General features: G+C 43.1%; 1 protein-coding gene across 4 annotated transcripts in view; it reads left to right on the forward strand.

Moving 5' to 3' along the window:
* SMYD3 (SET and MYND domain containing 3) overlaps positions 1-21,548 on the forward strand; it is a 1,185,047-nt gene that overhangs the window by 243,202 nt on the left and 920,297 nt on the right. For all 4 annotated transcript variants that reach the window (XM_073545143.1, XM_073545142.1, XM_073545139.1 and 1 more), the window contains exon 4: positions 8,706-8,763. In XM_073545143.1, coding sequence (XP_073401244.1) covers positions 8,706-8,763 — 58 coding nt within the window. The remainder of the gene's footprint in view (positions 1-8,705; positions 8,764-21,548) is intronic.

Consider the following 21,548-nt stretch of genomic DNA (forward strand, 5'->3'; position numbering starts at 1 on the left):
AAAAAGAAGGGCAACTATGACATCTAATGGCCATAGCTGGAACAGCACTTAAGAAATTTCTTGCTGCACATGAATGGGCAGAATAACCCCTATAAATTTTGTTTTTTGTTTCTCTTTCATTCCTTCTAAATTTTACTTCATTACACATTACATTTCACTTCATTACCTGTGGATCTACCAAACTTGACAGCTCCCTGTGCTTTATTATCTAACCTCACAGTCAGAGCTGGTATCTCCCGGCCTCAGTGTCCAGCACCGCCCACTGCCCACCCACGGCACACTCATTGACAATATCTGCCCCTGCACTGACTTCTGTCATCACTCCAGTATTGGAAATACTAAGAGACCAGTGTCCTGTGTCCTCTCATCTGTGGAAAGCAGCACAATCGCTACACTCCACACCACATCCTCAGTGGTGATAGAGTGCCACATGTCTGCACATTACCCCTGGCATAGGAATACTATGAAGTGAAAAGTCTATAGTCATGTCTGTTTAAAAGTGTATATGTGTGTGTGTGTATCTACATATATACCTCATAATACATTTCAGTTGCTGCAGAACCTCATAATTCACGCCTCAGCTGCTGCAGAACCTCATAATACACACCTCAGCTGCAGCAGAAATTCATAATTCACTCCTCAACTGCTGCAGAAATTCATGGTTCACACCTTAACTACTGCAGAAATTCATAATTCACACATCAACTGCTGCAGAAATTCTTAGTTCACACCTCAACTGCAGCAGAACAATATTACAATATTTGTTATTACAATAAACCTCATTTGAATCCAGAAATATAACTGAGTCCATCAGTTATTAGATATATGAAACTGAAATAGCTGTTGCAAAAACCAAAATTGTTATAAAGAAAAAAGTTTAACATTAATAGGGGTGCCCAAACTTTAACGTATGACTGTAGATAATGGATATCTGGCAGATAAACAACTTCACAACCACATAAACATTGCACCCTTTAGAGTCTGGCATGTGGAGCTTATTGTTCAGCTTTCTATAAACCAAATAAATTTGTAGTAAAACTGACATGGGGTCCCTCCTATTTTTGATATCCAGCCAAGGTAAAGCAGACAGCTGGGGGTTGATATTATCAGGCTTGGAAGGTCCCTGGTTATTGGGCCCTTCCCAACCTTAAAATACCAGACCACAGCAGCCCCAGAAATAACGCATTAGAAGCACTGGTTCTGGCACTTAGTCTTTGCTCTTCTCGATTGCCCTGGTGCGGTGGCAATCGGGTAATGGTATATAGGGTTGATATTACCTGTGATTTGTCAGCTGGCATATTAATGGAAAGGTGTCTATCAGATACCCCCATTACTAGCCCAGTAATACAAAGGAAAAACACAAACAAAAATACTTAATTGAAGTAAACACTCCCCGACACTACCTTGTTCATCACTTTCTTTGAAAAAAGGAAAAATTCCTCGCAGGTCCGACGTAGTCCACATAAATCTGTCATAGTTCAGCAAATCTGACAAGCAAAGTCTATGGAGCCTCATTCTGACACTCCATAGACTTTGACTACAGCCACTTCCGAGTCACACTATGCGTAACTCTGCAATTCTAAACTAGTTAGATGGATGAGGGAGAGAGGAATGGATGATGGAGGGATGATTGAGGAAGGGATGAATGAGGGCTGGAGGCATGGATGAGGAATGAATGAGGGAGGGATGGATGAGATGGAGAGGGATGGATGAGGGAGGGATAGATGAGGGAGGGAGGGATGGATGGGTGAGGGACAGGTATGGACTGTAGCTGAAATTCAGCCCTGGCATTTGAAATCCCACAGGCCCATGCTGTCGCCATCCCCAAGTACCAGATGGGAATATATTACTAATATTACCCTGGATGGAGGAAAGCAAGACTTACTACAAGACCAATATTTCTAATGATACCCATGGCCTGCTAGGATAAGTGACGGAGTCAGCAACTTTGTGCTCTGTCACCACTCTTAATAGTATGGGTGTCTTGAGAACACAACAGAGAAGCATACAAGGCAGCCCATGACCAGACAGGCCCTTCTGGCATTTGCCAGTTCGTCCCTGGTGAGGGAGGGATGGATGAGAAAATGATGGATGAGGGAGGGAGTGATGGGGGAGGAATGGATGGATGAGGGATGGATGGGTGAAGAAGGGAGGAATGGATGAGAGAATGATGGATGGATGGATGGATGGATGAGGGATGAAAGGATGAGGGATGGATAGATGAGAAAGGGAGGGATGAGGGATGGATGGGTGAGGGAGGGTGTGATGGATGAGGGATGGATAAGGTAGGGACAGATGGATGAGGACAGATGGATGAGGGAGGGGTAGATGGATGACGGATGGGTGGATGAGTGGATGGATGGATGAATGAATGAGAGAGGGATGGATGAGGGAGGGATGGATGGATGAGGGATGGATGGATGAGGGAGGGGTGGATGAGTTGATGATAGATGAGGGAAAGATGGATAAGGTAGGGATGGATAAGGTAGGGATGTTGGATGAGGAAGTGATGGATGAGGGAGGGATGGATGCACATAGCTGAACCTTTTCCTTCCTGGTTAGTCCAATCAGCTGAGTCATTCCCCTTCTGCCTAGCACTGTGTGCTGCTCAGGAAGGCTGGAGCAGGAGGCAGGGGGAGGGTCTGGCAGATACTGGGAATGATATCTATTGTGACATTACCGACCAGTCTGTCAGACATAGTCAGCTCCTCCAGAATCAGGAGAGAGCTGCTTACACACAAATTATATAGAAAGCTCAGACAACCCTTTTAACCCCTTAACGACCTCCGATACGCCTTTTAACGGCGGCAATTAAGGGTACTTGTGCCTCAGTGCCAGTTTTTAATGGCGCTGAGAAATAAGTGAATAGTGCCCCCCAGGATTGGAATTTCTCTGGGGTTTTAACTACCGGGGGTAGTTGAGACACCAGGAAACATGAATCAGGTCGGTTTTTACCGAGTCCAGTGTTGCAGTCGCAGTTATTAACGGAATAATGGCGACCGCAAAAAAAAGTCCAATTTCCCATTTAATTTTTCTCTCCTCTGATGTGATTGCACAACAGAGGAGAGAGAAATGGGGTCATCCGAACCTCTGCGGTTCCTCTGGTGTCCCTGCATCCCCCTGTAAAGCCCCCTGGGCCGGTGATGTCTTTTTCCGGGAAAAAAATGGTTCATTTTGATCACCGTGATAGGCCCTATCACAGTGATCAAAATAAAAAAAATAGTAAATCAACCCACTCCTTTATCACCCCCTTAGTTAGATAAAAATAATAAAATAAAAAGAAATGTATTTATTTCCATTTTTCCATTAGGGTTAGAGTTGGGCTAATGTTAGAGTGGGGCTAATGTTACAGTTGGGCTAACGTTAGAGTTGGGCTAAAGTCAGGGTTGGGCTAAAGTTAGTGTTAGGGTTGGGCTAAAGTTAGGGTTGGGCTAGGGTTAAGTTTGGGGCTAAAGATATTGTTGGTCTAAAGTTAGGGTTGGGGCTAGGGTTAGGGTTGGGCTAAAGTTAGGGTGTGGTTATGGTTGGGATTACGGTTAGGGTTATGGTTAGGGTTAGGAGTGTGTTGGGGTTAGGGTTGTGATTAGGGTTATGGTTAGGGTTGGGATTAGGTTGGGATTAGGGTTAGGGATGTGTTGGTGTTAGGGTTGAAGTTAGAATTGGGGGGTTCCACTGTTTAGGTACATCAGGGGGTCTCCAAATGCGACATGGCGCCACCATCGATTCCAGCCATGAATTCAAAAAGTCAAACTGTGCTCCCTCCCTTCTGAGTCCTGCCATGCACTTAAACAGTGGCTTTTCCACACATATGGGGTATTGGCATACTCAGGACAAATTTTGTGGTCCACTTTCTCCTGATACCCTTGTTAAAATAAAAAAATGGTTCCAAAGTAATTTTTTTGTGAAAAAAATAAAATGTTCATTTTTTCCTTTCACATTGCTTTAGTTCCCGTGAAGCACCTGAAGGGTAATTAAACTTTTTGAATGTGGTTTTGAGCACCTTGAGGGGTGAAGTTTTTAGAATGGTGTCACTTTTGGGTATTTTCTGCTATATTGACCCCCCAAACTCACTTCAAATGTGAGGTGGTCTGTAAAAAAATGGTTTTGTAAATTTTGTTGGAAAAATAAGAAATCATTGGTCAACTTTTAACCTTTATAACGTCCTAAGAAAAAAATTTATATTTCCCAAATTATGCTGATGCAAAGTTGACATGTGGGAAATATTATTAACTATTTTGTGTTACACCACTCTCTGATTTAAGGGTACAAAAATTAAGTGTTTGAAAATTGCAAAATTTTCAACATTTTTTGCCAAATTTCCATTTTTTTCATAAATATTTAAATGCAAGTTATATCGAATAAATTTTACCACTAACATAAAGTACAATATGTCACTAAAAACAGTATCAGAATCAGTGGGATACGTTGAAGCGTTCTAGAGCTATAACCTCATAAAGTGACAGTGGACAGAATTGTTCAAATTGGCTCTGTCACTAAGGGGTTAAGTATTTTGAAAATAGTGATTATAGTATTTATTTTTTATATTTTTGTGTGAAATACAGTATTTATCTATTAACTTGTGAGTCCACTGGGAATCACAATCTAAATTCCCTATCAGTATGTTTTTGGAGTGTGGGAGGAACCCAGAGATCCTGTAGATAGGGAGAACATACAGACAGACTCCCTGCAGAGTCTGTTGTCTTTTGGGGGGGGGGGGATTTGAAAAAAATGAACATAAACCACTGCCAAGGGATTTAAGCAGTGCCCTTTTTATTGTTGCATTATGTCAACTGTTGTGCACATTTTGGGTGTATTTTTAGCTAGCTGATTTTTGTAGTTTGACATGGAAAAAGGGAGGTGCTACAACTCTTAAAAAAGAAATATTTTATGTTTAATTATGTGCAATAGCAATGAGATTTCACTCTCTTAACAAAAAAAAAAATGGTAAAAGTGAGTTTAAACAAGCACATGAAATAATCACTAGTATATACACCATATTTTTTACTATATTCTAGTTTGCTAAATTGTGGGTAAAAATATTTTTTGCACTGTTTGCCTCCTATAGCCGATGTATTACACTGTCTTTTGCTGGCTGCAGAATGCATTAATTCGCTCGACCACGTTATCTTTATTTTAACAGATGTGTTGAGGACATTATTTTGTGGCACTAAAGCTGGAGTCACACATAGCAATCTCGGTAGCGAGATCGCTGCTGAGTCACAACTTTTGTGATGTAACAGCGATCTCACCAGCGAGATCGCTGTGTGTGACAGCGATCAGCGAGCGGCCCCCCTGCCGGTATCGCTGATCGCTGTAAGAAACCTCTGGACATTTTTTTGGTCGCTGGGCTCCCGCTGGCCAGCACGCATCGCTGCGTGTGACAGGCGGGAGACCAGCGGTCAGCTGTAAAAAATAGAATTAAAATAAAAAATATTGTTATTCTCACCTTCCGACGTCCCGCGCAGCCTTCCTCTCTCCACGTTCCGGTCCCAGTGATCCTTTACACGAATGACCGCGAGACTTCGCGCTCCCGTGAGACCGTGACTCTCGTGGTCATTCTCGCAAAGGATTACTGGGGCCGGGAGCGTGGAGAGAGGAAGACTGCGCGGGACGTCGGAAGGTGAGAATAACAATATTTTTTATTTTAATTCTATTTTTTACAGAGATGGCAAGCGATGCCGGGCGCTCGGCATCGCTGTGCTTATCGCTGGTGATGCTGTCTGTGTGACAGCTCACCAGCGATCACATAGCGACTTACCAGCGATCCTGACACCTTGATATCGGTGTCGGTATCGCTGGTAAGTCGCTATGTGTGACTCCAGCTTTACTCTTATACAGGTATGACCGATTCTCCTCCTGTTCTTGTTAGTGCAGCTTTCCTTACAGACTGCACAGCTCTTCATTAGACATGAGCGAATTTGTTCGGATTTGGTTCCGAATATGATCGGACTCGAATATTGTTTTAGTAATATTCGTCGAACCCAGCCGAACGTCATTAGAGTCCATGGGAGTAAAAATTACCGAATATGTTTGGAACCGATCATAATACATACATTCGGCACAAATAATGTTTGAATATGGCCCGAATATGTCAAAATCAGATTCGGGGCCAAAATCCGAACAAATTCGCTCATCTCTACTCTCCAGGCCATACACTAATTCCCACCCATGGGCACTCGTGTCACATGACTGCGGGTTGCTGATGTGTTGGCACGACAACCCAGTGTTCAGGACATTTTTGTAATAATTTTGACCTGAAGACTCGTATTTACAATTCATTTTATCGTATAGAATCATGGAATGTTAGAGGTAGAAGGGATATCCATGGTCATCGTGTTCAACCCCCCTTGCTCAATGCAGGATTCACTAAACCATCCCATACAAATGTCTGTCAGCCTCTGTTTGAAGACTTCCATTGAAGGAGAACTCACAATCTCACGTGGCAGCCTGTTCCACTCATTGATCACTGTCAAGTTTTTTTCGAATATCTAATCTGTATCTTCACCTTTTCAGTGTCCTTCTATTCTGGTCTTTCTGTGTGCAAATGAGAATAAGGATGATCCCTTGCACATGGAAACATGACTACTGTAAAATCTAAACCAAAAAACAACTATTTTGGAATGGCATTGTTTTTGTTTTTGTACTGACTTGAAATTTTGTTCCGGTATTCCAGAACATGAAATGGTAAAATACATGGTGCTATCCAAAACTAAAACTTGTCTTGCACAAAATAAGCCCTTATCTGTCTAAGTTGGCAAAAAAGTGAAAAAGTTATGGCACTTGGATTAAAGGGAAGAAAAAAAATGAGAATATTAAAATCAAAAATCACCATGTTGGGAAGGGATTAGAAACCGCTGAGGGGTTAAACGCCTTATTATTACCAGTATCCGATACAAATATTTTCATTTATTTTTTAAAGGGGTTATTCAGGACTTTTATTATTTTTGTACAAGGTGCTAAGGGCTAGCGATCTCTGCTGGCTCAGCCAGCGATTCTGTTGATTCAATTCATCACTCGCCAACAAAGCAGTTCTTCCTCCTCTGGTCTGCTTTTTTGACAAGGCGCTACTGCAGATGTCATGCTGATTGACAGTCAGCGCCCGGCAGTTAAGGGGGTTTTACACTAAGCGATATCGCTAGCAATATCGTTAAAACGTCACTGGTTTTGTGACGTTATAGCGATATTGCTAGCGATATCGCTATGTGTGATACTTACCAACGACCGGCTCCCCCGCTGTCCATCGCTGATCGCGCGAGAATATCCGGCTCCATTTCTCGTCGGGCGCTTCCTGCTGAGACTTCCTGCTGTGACGACGAGCGACGCGTGGAGGTGGGCGGGAGGACGTCAGGATCGCTGTGTGTGAAAGGTGAGTATCGTGCGCTGCGTCGCTGCTGCATCGCTGTGAGATCTTTCTGTATGAAAGCTCACTAGCGATCATTTAGCGATGCACCAGCAATCCTGACCGGGTCGGATCGCTGGTCGGATCACTGGTGCATCGCTAAATGTAAAAGAGCCTTTAAGCAACAGGGATATGACTGTCGATCAACATGACAATGGCAGAGAACCCATCAGAGCAGAGTGGAAGGAAAGTCACTGCTCTATCGACGTGACGTCAGTGGCAGCTGCAGAATTGCTGACGGGAGCTTCCTTGACATCACTGAACCGGCAGAGATCAGCGCCATGTAGAACAGTCAGGTTTTCAGCAACTACCTGTTTGAAAAAGAGGCAAATTGGTAAACCACATCTGCAATTGCACAGGGAAGACAGATATTATCTCCATATTAAAAAAAATCTAACATATGTAGGTTTGCCAGTAAGTTTATTCTATTATTTTTTATTTTTATTTCTACTTGGCTGAACCTTCTAAAAATACATAAAGCTTATAGTTCTTAATGTAATCTATTAAATCAGCACAACATTTTTTTTGCAACCTTTGTTGGTGGATTTACATTTAACAATTCTGGTTTTGGGTAAACATACTGTTTCAAGCTCTTTGTGAAGTGAATGGAGCCTGAAGTCATATACTTCACTTTAATCAAACATTCTCTGTTCTCTATATTCAGCTTTTAGGAAGTTTTTACTGTAAAGTGTTTGGTAATTATTGGGGTTGTACAGAATGAAAAAAAAAATGTGCCAAGAGCACAAAATGTATTAAAATAATATAATATACAATACTCCTCACCAGTCCTGCCATGATGATGTGACATACATCATTTACACATAAACAGTCACTTGTCATATAGATAAGCATTTCCGCTAGGGCCAGTGACTGCAGTAGTCACATCAAAAACAGAATCTCCAGGACTGAGAGGGACCACCAGAGTGGCAGCACTGAAGCAACGTGGATTAGATGGTGGGGAAGGCCATTCACTGTTGTTAAAAAGTTACTGCCCTTATTCTTTCTAAATTTCCAAAAAACGGTAACAAAAATAAAACAGAATGAACAAAGCAGAGAGAAACACAAAACAACCTGATGGCTTGTTACTATCAAGAATAACGGTTGAGAAGACCCTGGTGGACCTATCTAGGCTTGCATAAGATCGATATTCATACACAGCATAATTCCATTAAGATACCATGGCTCGAAATCGAAATATATATATTGACTCATACTTGTTGAGTAACACTCGTGTGTTGTGTTGTTATACATTTCAGTATCATTTATACCTGTAAATAAGTAAGAATTTCCTTATTTTTTTTGGCAGCTTGAACAACCAGACTGTACTTCAGGAGAAATATATTCAATACATGATCTTCAGTCACGTGAGTTTCCCAAAAATTTTTAGATAACTAATATTTGGTAATTGCTGTGGTTTTTTAATGCATACAGCACATTTGTTTGTTAGTTTGTTTAAAATTAAACAGTGGTGTAATATTTCTATTGATAATGTGTGAACTGCCTTACTGCGATCTTTGGGAGGCAGAATGAAAAGATCACCCTCAGGTGAAGTATTGGTTTTATTTATTTTTTATACTGTTGTGAGGGATCGCCAGGGTTGTAGTCATGACTGAGACTAACGGCTCCTGTGCACCCTGGTCTCCCATCACCTAAAAACAATGTCCTTTTGTCAGTGTACTTGCCTCTCTGTTCTCTGCACCTTCAGGGTCTCCTCTGGGTTGCTGAAGGTCCCTTCCATACGATTGCGCACAAACAGAGGCACAGTCCAGTTGCAACTTAAAAAGTAGAACTTTACTTTTTCCTTTTTGCAGAACATCCTTGTCAGATAAACCATCAGAATAGGGTTCCGTACAGTACACCTTCTTCACTTTTCCTGCACTCTTTCCTATGTCCTCCAGTACGTGCCCGGGTCGTACCAGCTCATTCAGTACCACAGCGTCCTCCCTGTTCAGACTCACTACGCTTAGGAGTTACCTCGTCCATTTCGCCCCGGATATGAGGGCATCTGCCCATGCAGTGAACTGCCACATCGTAGAGCGACCTGCGTCCCTGTACTGTTGTGACCTTTGCTTTAGCTTCTGCTCCTCTACTGTTGTCTCCACTGCTGCCTCGGCTGAATTTCTGGCCCACTGGGCCCTGCACGGCTGGGCTTCACACTTAAACGTTGCAGAGCTGTCCGCCCTATATGGGCTCCACTGCCCTACTACTCTAAAAAGGGAAAACCCTCTATCTTATACATGGTTGGCTCCTCCTAATTAGCTATATACACTACATACCCCATCTAGTGGGCCGACTAGGGTACTACGCCTTCCCAATGTAACACATATATAAATTATATGACATATCTTAGTAACAATAGACAAATAGTATGTATATATCTTACAAGGCAATATCTACATCAAGGAAGAGAGTGGAATATTACACAATCCCGGTACACCCCTTATACTGTTCCTCATGCTGTATAAGTGATTAGGCGACTTTATTCTTTGCGTAAGTGCGATTACAGCGATACCAGATTTATATCGGGTTTTTATGTTTGGCAGCTGTCACACACTAAAAGATGCTTTTTTGTTTTCAAAAACTAGTTTTTGCATCACCTTATTTTGAGACCAATAATTTTTCCATATCTCTGCTGACAGAGTCACGTGAGGGCTTGTTTTTGTGGGAACAAGTTGATATTTTTATTGGTACCAGTTTTGGATTCATTACATTTTTTGATCGCTTTCTGTTCCAATTTTCAGGAGGCAGAATAAATAACAAACAACAATAGTTTTTTGGGCTTTTTTTATGCCGCTCCACGTGTGGTAAAATTGTAAGACAGCTTTTTTCTTTACCTCATTTATATCTTTTTTTTTATGTTTTGGTGATTTTACACAATAAAAACTATTTTATAGAAAAAATAATTATTTTTGCATTGCTTTATTCTGAGAACTGTTAGTTTTTAATTTTTTGGCTCATAGAGCTGTATGGCAGCTTGATTTTTGTGGGACAAGATGGCGGTTTCAGCGGTACCATTTTTATTTACATTGTTTTTTATCGCGTTTTTAATGTGTGCAAACTGTAAAGCGCTACGGAATATGTTAGCGCTATATAAAAATAAAGATTATTATTCCACTTTTTGTTCGACAGTATGATGATAAATCATTTTTTATTTATTTTTTTACAGTGTTCAATAAAGGGGTTAACTAGTGGGACAGTTTTGTAGGTCAGGTCATTCCGGGCGAGGTGACACCAAATGTGTACATTTATTGTTTTTTTTTCCGTAATATTATTTATTTATGGGTTCAATATATTTTTTATTTCTTTTATTTTGTGATTTTAAAAAATAAATTTTTGCAATTTTTTAATATTTATTCTCACTATGGGACTTTCAGTTTCTGCAATCTGATCGCAGTTATAAGGTATAGCAATGCAGGAACATTGCTATACTTTATAACATATCAGTGCTGCAGACACAAGTTAGTTAGATCATGATCTAAACAACTTCCTAATTATTTTTTTGTTTTATTTTGAATGGGATGTGATTTAAACGTTTATATATTTTTTATTTTTTGAATATTTTTAAAAACATTTCTTTTACTTTTGGCATGCTTCAATAGTCTCCATGGGAGACTAGATGCTGCCATATTCTGATCGGCTCTGCTACTTAAAGGCGATGATCAGATCGCCTGTATGTAGCAGAATTGCTCACTTGCTATGAACGCCAACCACCAGGCAGCACTCATAACAATCTGGCAGTGTCTTGCCAACCCATTGGTGACCTGTGATCACGTGACAGGGTCACTGATGGGTGGGATATCCGGCTCACTTGCAGGAAGCGTGAGTTAAATGCTGCTGTCAGAGATTGCTTGAATGAAGAGGGAAAGATATTGGAAAAAATAGAGAGGGTAAATATTTTAGTTAGGTGGGAAGTAACAGCTGGGAAGAGGGACTGAAGGAAGTGTGAGGCAATAGAGTCATTGGTGCAGGTTGTAGGATGAAAGGAGGCAATGAGCCTGGTAACTTACTCTGTAACAGGTTCAAAAGTGGAAAGTGAGCTTGAGGTGCAATAGGGAATGGGATACAGGCTTTGAGAGAATTATGAGAAAATGTTCTGAAAGATATATTTTGATTTTTTATAGGAAATACAGTTGTGCTCAAAAGTTTACATACACCAGCAGAATTTTTGCTTTCTTAGCCTTTTTGCAGAGAGTATGAATGATAATACCAAAACGTTTTCTCCACTCATGGTTAGTGGTTGGGTGAAGCCATTTATTGTCAAACTACTGTATTTTCTCTTTTTAAATCATAATGACAACCCAAAACATCCAAATGACCCTGATCAAAAATTCACATACCCCATTTCTTAATACCGTGTATTGCCCCCTCTAACATCAATGACAGCATTTAAAGATGAAATGATCTCTAAATGGCCTAAAGTTAAAGATGGCACATTTCCTTTGTATTTTAGGCATATATATACAGCTCTGGCAAAAATTAAGAGACCACTGCAAAATTTTCAGTTTGTATGATTTTTCTCTTTATGGGTACATTTTGAGTAAAATGTAAATTGTTCTTTTATTCTATAAACTACTGACAACATGTCTTCAAATTTCGAAGCAGTAAATTTTGTATTTATTTTCAGAAATTGAGAAATAGTCAAAATAACAAAAAAATGCAGTGCTTGCAGACCTCAAATAATGCTAAGAAAACAAGTTCATAATCATTTAGAAACAACAATACTAATGTTTTAACTCAGGAAGAATTTAGAAATCAATATTTTGTGGATTAACCATGATTTTTAATCACAGCTTCCATGCATCTTGGCATGCTTGCCACCAGTCTTTCACACTGCTTCTCGCGCAGAAATTTAAGCAGTTCTTCTTTGTTTGACGGCTTGTTACTATCCATCATCCTCTTGATTACATTCCAGAGGCTTTCAATGGGGTTCAGGTCTGGAGAATGGGCTGCACATGACAGGGTTTTGATGTGGTGGTGTCATGGTCCAGTCCGGAGTTTATCTTCTGCTGTCTTCACTCCGGACTGGTCATGCAGGGGTTAATCTCCTCAGCCTCGTTCTGGAGCTAGCTGGGCTATTTAAATCCCTCACAGCCTGCTGACCAGTGTTAGTGATAGCTCAAGCTTGCAGTTTAGAGCCGCTGACCCTTGTACCCTGGTGATCCTCCTGCCTTTGACTGATATTCACGTGTATGACCCGGACTGATTTCTGACCCCGTCTCTTGGTATTCGTCTCTGCTGTTACGTTCCCTCTCTGGCATCTGACTCCCTGGCTTGTACCCCGACCACGTATTTCGTCTCACGTTTTGGACCCCGTGCTCATGTTCTGGCTTTCTGACTCTCGGCTTTGGTATTTTGACTACGTGTTTTGCTGCTCCTTCTGGTACGTCTGCTCCTGCTAGTTTCTGACTCGGTTCGTCTGACTATTCTCTCTCGTTACCTGTGGCACCTGTGCTTTTGTTCAGGGTTGCTGCTCTTAGTGTATAACCTCTCTTCCCTCACCAGCTCCCCCTGGTGGAGGTTTCACTACATTATCACTAACCACACATTTAAACGGGATTTTGCATTTTTTTTTCTTTGGCCATGGATCTGCTGCATAACTTGGCAGATCAAGTGTCCAGATTGACGCAGATGGCGCAGGACTTTTCTGTGAATCATCAGTCCCTTGTCATGTCTCAGACCCTCTTACAGAAAGAACTGACTGAGACTATTAAGACCATGCAGTTAAACACCTCTCATATTGTTTGTCCACCAGGTGACTCTGTAGATGTTATCTTGCACTCTCCTGAACCCTCAGTTAAACTTCCTGACACATTTTCTGGCGAAAAAGATAAATTTCATATATTCAAGGAGAGTTGTAAATTATGGTTTTCTCTTAGACCCCGATCGTCTGGGGATGAGACTCAGCGGGTGGGGATTGTTATCTCCTTACTTAGGGAGGGTCCCCAATCCTGGGCTTTTTCGTTGCCCCCTACTGCCCCTGAACGGATGTCGGTAGATAGGTTCTTTGAGGCCCTAGGACTTATCTATGACGAACCGGACCGTGTTAGGGTGGCAGAGGACACTATTTTGGGTCTGGGGCAAGGGAAGCACTCAGCCGAATGGTACAGCTCCGAATTCCGTCGATGGTCCACTGAGGTGTCCTGGGACGACTCCGCACTGAGATGTCTGTTCAGGAAGGGACTGTCGGATTGCTTGAAGGACGCTCTGGCTCTCCATCCATCTCCCAGCTCATTGGAGGAGGCTATGACTCAGGCTATCCGTATGGATCGGAGACTGCGGGAGAGAGGTGTTACTCAGCGAGGGGTTCCGTTTTTCCTTGCTAACCCTGATGTTTTGCTTCCATCTGATCCTATGGAGGTGGGAGCCACCAACCCCCAGGAGAAAGAGCGGAGACGGCGACGTGATGGAAAATTGTGTTTTTACTGCGGAGATCCCGGACATTGGAAAAAAGACTGCCCCTCCTGTCCTCCGACTAACAAGCGGCTGAGTCTGGGTGATAATCGTGGAGGTCACCCAGACTCTCAGGTACCTTTTTCTTCCTTTTCAAGAGTACTGCTAAAGGTGGAACTTGGTGTTGAGAACGGCTTTTTCCATACTTCGGCTTTTGTAGACTGTGGGTCATCCCTGAACCTGATTGACTCTAAGCTGGTGGCTCGCTGTAGATTAGGGATAGTTAGGTTGGGGACTCCCTTAAAAATTGTGGCTATTGATTCTACACCACTCACTAAGGATGGTCTCCATTTCAGTTCTAAAGAATTTACCCTCAGGGTGGGGGCCCTACACAGGAGCGCATGTCATGCTTTGTTTTGGATAACCTCCCTGCTGGCCTGGTGTTAGGGTTTCCCTGGTTGCAACTGCATAACCCAGTTATTGACTGGGGGTCCCGGGATATTGTTAAATGGGGACCTGGGTGTTCTGAAAATTGTCTTGCTACTGTGTCTTGTCATCCGTCAACCTGGAGGGTATTCCGGAGTACCTAAAGGGTTTTAAGGATGTGTTCTCCGAAAAGGAGGCTGAGGTTCTACCACCACACCGCCCATTCGATTGTGCCGTGGATCTTGTTCCCGGTGCCAAATTGCCCAAAGCCCGGCTGTACAATCTCTCCGGCCCTGAGCGGGCTGCTATGAAGGAGTATATCTCTGAAAGCCTCCGTAAAGGGCATATACGGCCATCTGTCTCTCCTGTGGCAGCGGGGTTCTTTTTTGTAAAAAAGAAGGGTGGTGGTTTACGCCCATGCCTCGATTTTCGAGAACTGAATAAAATAACCATAAGAAACGCCTACCCTCTCCCACTGATACCTGATTTGTACAATCAATTGTCGGGGGCCAGGTGGTTCTCTAAGTTGGACCTCAGGGGAGCATACAATCTCATCCGTATGCGGGAGGGGGATGAATGGAAAACTGCGTTTCTCACCTCTGAGGGTCTGTTTGAAAATTTGGTTATGCCTTCGGTTTGACTACCGCACCAGCGGTATTCCAGAATTTCATTAACCATGTTTTTTCTGATTTTATTGGACGTTTTGTAGTTGTTTATCTTGACGATATACTTATATATTCTTCTGATAGACAAAGTCATATGGGTCATCTTCATGCGGTTCTCCAGAGGCTCAGGGAGAACTCACTCTTTGCCAAATTGGAGAAGTGTTCATTTTTTACTCAAGAAGTGTCCTTTCTAGGGGTCATCCTGTCCGCTGAGGGGTTTCGTATGGACCCTAGGAAGGTACAGGCCATTGTGGATTGGGTGCAACCCAGAGATCTCAAGGGTCTTCAGCGATTTCTGGGTTTCACCAATTATTATAGAAAATTCATCAAGGGGTTCTCTCAAGTGGTCAAACCCCTCACTGATCTCACCCAAAAGGGAGCGGATCTTAAAAACTGGTCAGCTCCAGCTGTGGCGGCGTTTTCTTTGTTAAAAGAACGTTTCATGACTGCTCCGGTACTGGTGCAACCTGACTTGTCTAAACCATTCATCATAGAAGTGGATGCCTCTGAGGTGGGAGTGGGGGCTGTGTTGTCCCAGGGGCCCACCACATTAACTAACTTAAGACCCTGTGCCTTCTTTTCTAAAAAATTTTCCTCTGCTGAAAGGAATTATGATGTGGGTAACCGAGAGTTGTTGGCCATTAAATTGGCTTTTGAAGAATGGAGGCATTTTTTGGAGGGGGCTGTCCATCGTATCACTGTCATTACAGATCACAAGAATCTGTCTTACATCGAATCTGCCAAACGTCTGACTCAGAGACAGGCAAGGTGGTCACTTTTTTTTTCCCGATTTCAGTTTTCCATCACTTTCAGACCAGGTTCCCAGAATGTGAAGGCGGATGCCTTGTCTCGCAGCCTAGATCCGGTATCGCCTCCGGAGCCTCCTTCCTCCATTCTTCAGCGCGGGGTGGTGGTGGCTTTGGTGTCCCAGAGATTGGAGCAGGAGTTTCGTGAGGCCCAATCTCTTGCTCCTCCGTCCATACCTGAAAATAAGCTCTTTGTGCCTGTCCAGTATCGGTTAAAAGTGCTTCGGGAGTTCCACGACTCAGCTCTGAGTGGGCATCCAGGAATCTCGGCCACTCGTAAAGCCATCACTAGGCTGTTCTGGTGGCCCTCGTTGACTTCTGACGTCACTGGTTTTGTGTCCTCCTGTGAAACTTGTGCCCGCGCTAAAGCCTCCCACAACCGGCCGGCCGGCGAATTGGTGCCACTGCCAATTCCGGATAGACCGTGGACTCACCTGTCCATGGATTTTATCACCGATCTCCCACCCTCTAATGGCAAAACCGTGATCTGGGTAGTTGTGGATAGGTTCAGCAAACAAGCACATTTTGTACCCTTAACGGGCCTTCCTAATGCTGAGACTCTATCTGGGCTGTTCATTGAGGATGTGATTCGGTTGCATGGTGTGCCTGTCAGTGTGGTGTCTGATAGAGGGGTGCAATTCGTGTCAAAATTCTGGAGAGCTTTTTGTAAAAGGCTGGGCATCAGTCTGACCTTTTCATCGGCCTACCATCCCGAGACCAATGGTCAGACTGAAAGGACCAATCAGTCTTTAGAGCAGATCCTGCGGTGTCTTGTCACATCCAGACAGGATGATTAGTGCTCTATGATACCTATGGCAGAATTCGCCTTCAATAATCGTGTCAATCAGTCTACTGGTACTTCTCCTTTCTTCTGCAACTACGGGTTTCACCCTCATTTTGGTGAATTCTCCAGACTAGATTCGGAGTGTCCAGGGGCTGATTCAGCCTTTTTGCGGTTGGAAGAGGTTTGGAGGGAAGTTCAGAGAAACATTGGGGAGGCTCAGGGCAAATATAAGTTTTTTGCAGATAAACGACGCTCGGTGGGGCCGGCTTATCAGGTGGGGGATAAGGTATGGTTATCCACCAAAAACATAAGGCTGAGAATTCCCTCTGCTAAGTTGGGTCCCAAGTTTATTGGTCCTGATGAGATTTTAGAGGTGATTAATCCTGTGGTCTTTCGCCTGCGGTTGCCTCCGTCATTACGGATTCCTAATGTGTTCCACAAAGCGCTTCTGAAGCCCTCGGTGCCTTCCTCTGACGAGTCTCCCTCGCACCCGCCGCCTGTTATGGTAGATGGGCAGACCGAGTACGAGGTGGAACAGGTGGTGGATTCTCGTATGCTCCGTCGTTCACTTCAGTACTTGGTCCATTGGAAAGGATACGGTCCTGAGGATCGGTCATGGGTGCCGGAGCGTTCGGTCCATGCGGATCGGTTGGTCCGGGCCTTTCACGCTCGTCATCCAGGGAAGCCTGGGGGTCCAGTGGCCCCCCATTGAGAGGGGGGTACTGTCATGGTCCAGTCCGGAGTTTATCTTCTGCTGTCTTCACTCCGGACTGGTCATGCGGGGGTTAATCTCCTCAGCCTCGTTCTGGAGCTAGCTGGGCTATTTAAATCCCTCACAGCCTGCTGACCAGTGTTAGTGATAGCTCAAGCTTGCAGTTTAGAGCTGCTGACCCTTGTACCCTGGTGATCTTCCTGCCTTTGACTGATATTCACGTGTATGACCCGGACTGATTTCTGACCCCGTCTGTTGGTATTCGTCTCTGCTGTTACGTTCCCTCTCTGGCATCTGACTCCCTGGCTTGTACCCCGACCACGTATTTCGTCTCACGTTTTGGACCCCGTGCTCATGTTCTGGCTTTCTGACTCTCGGCTTTGGTATTTTGACTACGTGTTTTGCTGCTCCTTCTGGTACGTCTGCTCCTGCTAGTTTCTGACTCGGTTCGTCTGACTATTCTCTCTCGTTACCTGTGGCACCTGTGCTTTTGTTCAGGGTTGCTGCTCTTAGTGTATAACCTCTCTTCCCTCACCAGCTCCCCCTGGTGGAGGTTTCACTACAGGTGGTCTCTTAATTTTTGCCAGAGCAGTATATATAAAATTCTGCTCAATATTAAGTGATACAATTAATATTAGCATAAAATAATTAGTATTAATATGGTAATATTAATTATGAGCAGAATTAATTTTAGTCTGTTGGTTCGGTCTCCACAGCAGTCACGGTCTCTCATGTTGCTCTTGGGAAATTTAATTGCCCACCCCTGCTCTAAGAGGTCTCTTAAATTTGTTTGTCCATTCTAAGTTGTGCAATTTTGCATCCCAAAAAGAATCATTTAGAAACAACAATACTAATGTTTTAACTCAGAAAGAATTTAGAAATCAATATTTTGTGGATTAACCATGATTTTTAATCACAACTTTCATGCGTCTTGGCATGCTTTCCACCAGTCTTTCACACTGCTTTTGGGTGACCTTATGCCACTCCTGGTACAACAATTTAAGCAGTTTTTCTTTGTTTGATGGCTTGTGACTATCCATCTTCCTCTTGATTACATTCCAGAGGTTTTCAATGGGGTTCAGGTCTGGAGATTGGGCTTGCCATGAAAGGGATTTGATGTGGTGGTCCTTCATCCACACGTTGATTGATCTAGCTGTGTGGCATGGCACATTGTCCTACTGGAAAAAATAGTCCTCAGCGTTGGAGAACATTGCCTGAGCAGAAGGAATAAACTGTTTTTCCAGGATATCCTGGTATGCGGCTTGATTCATACGTCCTTCACAAAGATTAACCTGCCCAATTCCAGCCTTAAAAAACAAAAAACTGAACTGGAGTAGACTTGAATGACATGCATGATGTAAAAGCATGTTCACACTGGCCATAAGAGCAAGCAAAACCAAAGGAAAAACAATGTATGTATATACCCTAATGAAAATCAATAAGTAAAAAAGCAAGTGCATTAAATAACATAGGGTACTTGGTAAACACTATTTAGATCAAAAAAGTATAAAGCTGTCCCACCACGGCAAGGTGTACCCATTTGAGACAGTAACTACACTAACGGTTAAAACCTACCTAGTGTGAATAGTGGCAGAGTCTCTGGGTCCCAAACAGACACCCAGCTTCAGAGGGACTATAAGTGAACTACACAGCTCAGTAGAAAGGAGGCCACACCCTATTTGTACTGAATACAAAAATGCTGAAGAAAAAACAAAAAAACTGAACTGGAGTAGACTTGAATGACATGCATGATGTAAAAGCATGTTCACACTGGCCATAAGAGCAAGCAAAACCAAAGGAAAAACAATGTATGTATATACCCTAATGAAAATCAATAAGTAAAAAAGCAAGTGCATTAAATAACATAGGGTACTTGGTAAACACTATTTTGATCAAAAAAGTATAAAGCTGTCCCACCACGGCAAGGTGTACCCATTTGAGACAGTAACTACACTAATGGTTAAAACCTACCTAGTGTGAATAGTGGCAGAGTCTCTGGGTCCCAAACGGACACCCAGCTTCAGAGGGACTATAAGTGAACTACACAGCTCAGTAGAAAGGAGGCCACACCCTATTTGTACTGAATACAAAAATGCTGAAGAAAAAACAAAAAAACTGAACTGGAGTAGACTTGAATGACATGCATGATGTAAAAGCATGTTCACTCTGGCCATAAGAGCAAGCAAAACCAAAGGAAAAACAATGTATGTATATACCCTAATGAAAATCAATAAGTAAAAAAGCAAGTGCATTAAATAACATAGGGTACTTGGTAAACACTATTTGGATCAAAAAAGTATAAAGCTGTCCCACCACGGCAAGGTGTACCCATTTGAGACAGTAACTACACTAACGGTTAAAACCTACCTAGTGTGAATAGTGGCAGAGTCTCTGGGTCCCAAACGGACACCCAGCTTCAGAGGGACTATAAGTGTTAAATAGTGTTTACCAAGTACCCTATGTTATTTAATGCACTTGCTTTTTTACTTATTGATTTTCATTAGGGTATATACATACATTGTTTTTCCTTTGGTTTTGCTTGCCAATTCCAGCCTTGCTGAAGCATCCCCATATCATCACCGATCCTCCACCAAATTTCACAGTGGGTGCAAGACACTGGCTTGTACGTCTCTCCAGGTCTCCTTCTAACCATTAGTCGACCAGGTGTTGGGCAAAGCTGAAAATTAGACTCATCAGAGAAGATTACCTTACTCCAGTCCTCTATGTCACGTAGTGACTTGTCCTGTGTGACGCGACCAGCAGGTCGGAGGTCGGTAACTAAAACGACAAGACAAAAAAGGGAACACTTGGGACACAGTTACAATGGTGGGCCCCACAATAGGGAATGGGGACGTGAAGACCTCCTGCACTCTCCTGAGGCTGTGCCCCTGAACACTCCTCACGTTCCCTATACAGGCTCTTCACCTGTTGCCGACCAGGATACCTGAATCCCTCACTAGCCCTGCACCTATCCCTTACTAGGGAACTGGCTAGTGCGGACACTAGTCCCACCGCTGTACTAATATAACATTAGGGAAAATAACGAACAGGGAAAACAAACAACTTAGCTTTCTCTGTTGCCAATGCTCCTGAGGCAACAGAGTACGGCACCCGGATACAGCTTCCAACTGAACTGCTGACACACCAAAGCTCAGGATGAGCTGCAAAGCACTGCTCCAAATAGCTCCTCTTCTCCAAGGTTGGTTAGGAAATGACCAGTATCACCAACAGTGATCCAGAGCACCCGACACCCTTTTATAGGAAGGAGGGGAGGGTTAACACCTGCTGGCTAATTTACACATGTAGTAACCCCAGCTGCCACCGGGGGCAACCCATTAGCAGCAACCAAGGTTGTAATAACCCCCGCGGCCATCGGGGCCAAAAACCCATTAGCAGCCACTAAGGTTGTAATAATACTGGCAGCCACCGGGGGGCAAAAACTAACATTAAACCAGAGGCTTGATGGAAAATAAAAGGTTATATGTGAGCCCAGATCTGCCACAGATCCAAACATGGATTGTGACACTCTATGGCCCAATGCTTATGGTCTTTGGCAAACTTCAGCCTGGCTGTCCTTTGCTTCTCATTGATCGTTCTCACCGTGCACTTCACCCCAGCTGCCATTTGTCATTCCTTTCGTAGGTCACTTAATGTCATCCTGCCGTTGCTGAGTGACATTAGAAGAAGATGACGTCATCCCGGTCAGTGGAGAGTCATTTTCACCCTTTTCCAGTCTGTAGCTTTGTTGTCCCCAATAGCTGCTGCTTGACCTTGTTGTAATGGACTACCATCTTAGAAATTTTAAAGATGGAGGCAACATGACGTCCACTGTATGCCTCTGCTAGTAAAACAGGAATTACGCCCTTCTTTTCCTCACTCAAGACTTGTCTTTTCAACTCCTTTTGCATGGTTAAAAGTTATTTTTTCATTCCTATTACTTTTGGGATATTACTAGCACTTGTTTTGCCATCCAGCTTGTCCTACTGAAAGAGGATTGTGAACTCCACAGCAGGGTTTTTTTTTATACTTTCCTTCGGTAAATGAGATTTGGTTCAGGTGATCACCTGATCAGAAGAACATTAAGTAGAATGACGTGTACTCTGATTGAAATTCAACTGACACTGGAATGGAATGGCTGTCAGACATGTAGAGAAGCTGATTTTTATAAAACTGTGCAGTGTTCTCTTAATTTTTGCCAGAGCTGTATGTGTGTATATACAGTATATATAATATATATTGTGTGTGGATCAGCAATGACATTGCTGAGGTGTTGCTTCAATGTGTCAGGGAGAAGTGTTATGAATGAGTCACCAGAAGAGGAAAAAACAAAAATGCAAGCTAAGTTCAGAAAACCGGAGAGGTTGGT

This window comes from Dendrobates tinctorius, unplaced genomic scaffold (genome assembly GCF_039654945.1).
Source record: "Dendrobates tinctorius isolate UK_male_01 unplaced genomic scaffold, ASM3965494v1 ptg000140l, whole genome shotgun sequence".
NCBI lineage: Eukaryota > Metazoa > Chordata > Amphibia > Anura > Dendrobatidae > Dendrobates > Dendrobates tinctorius.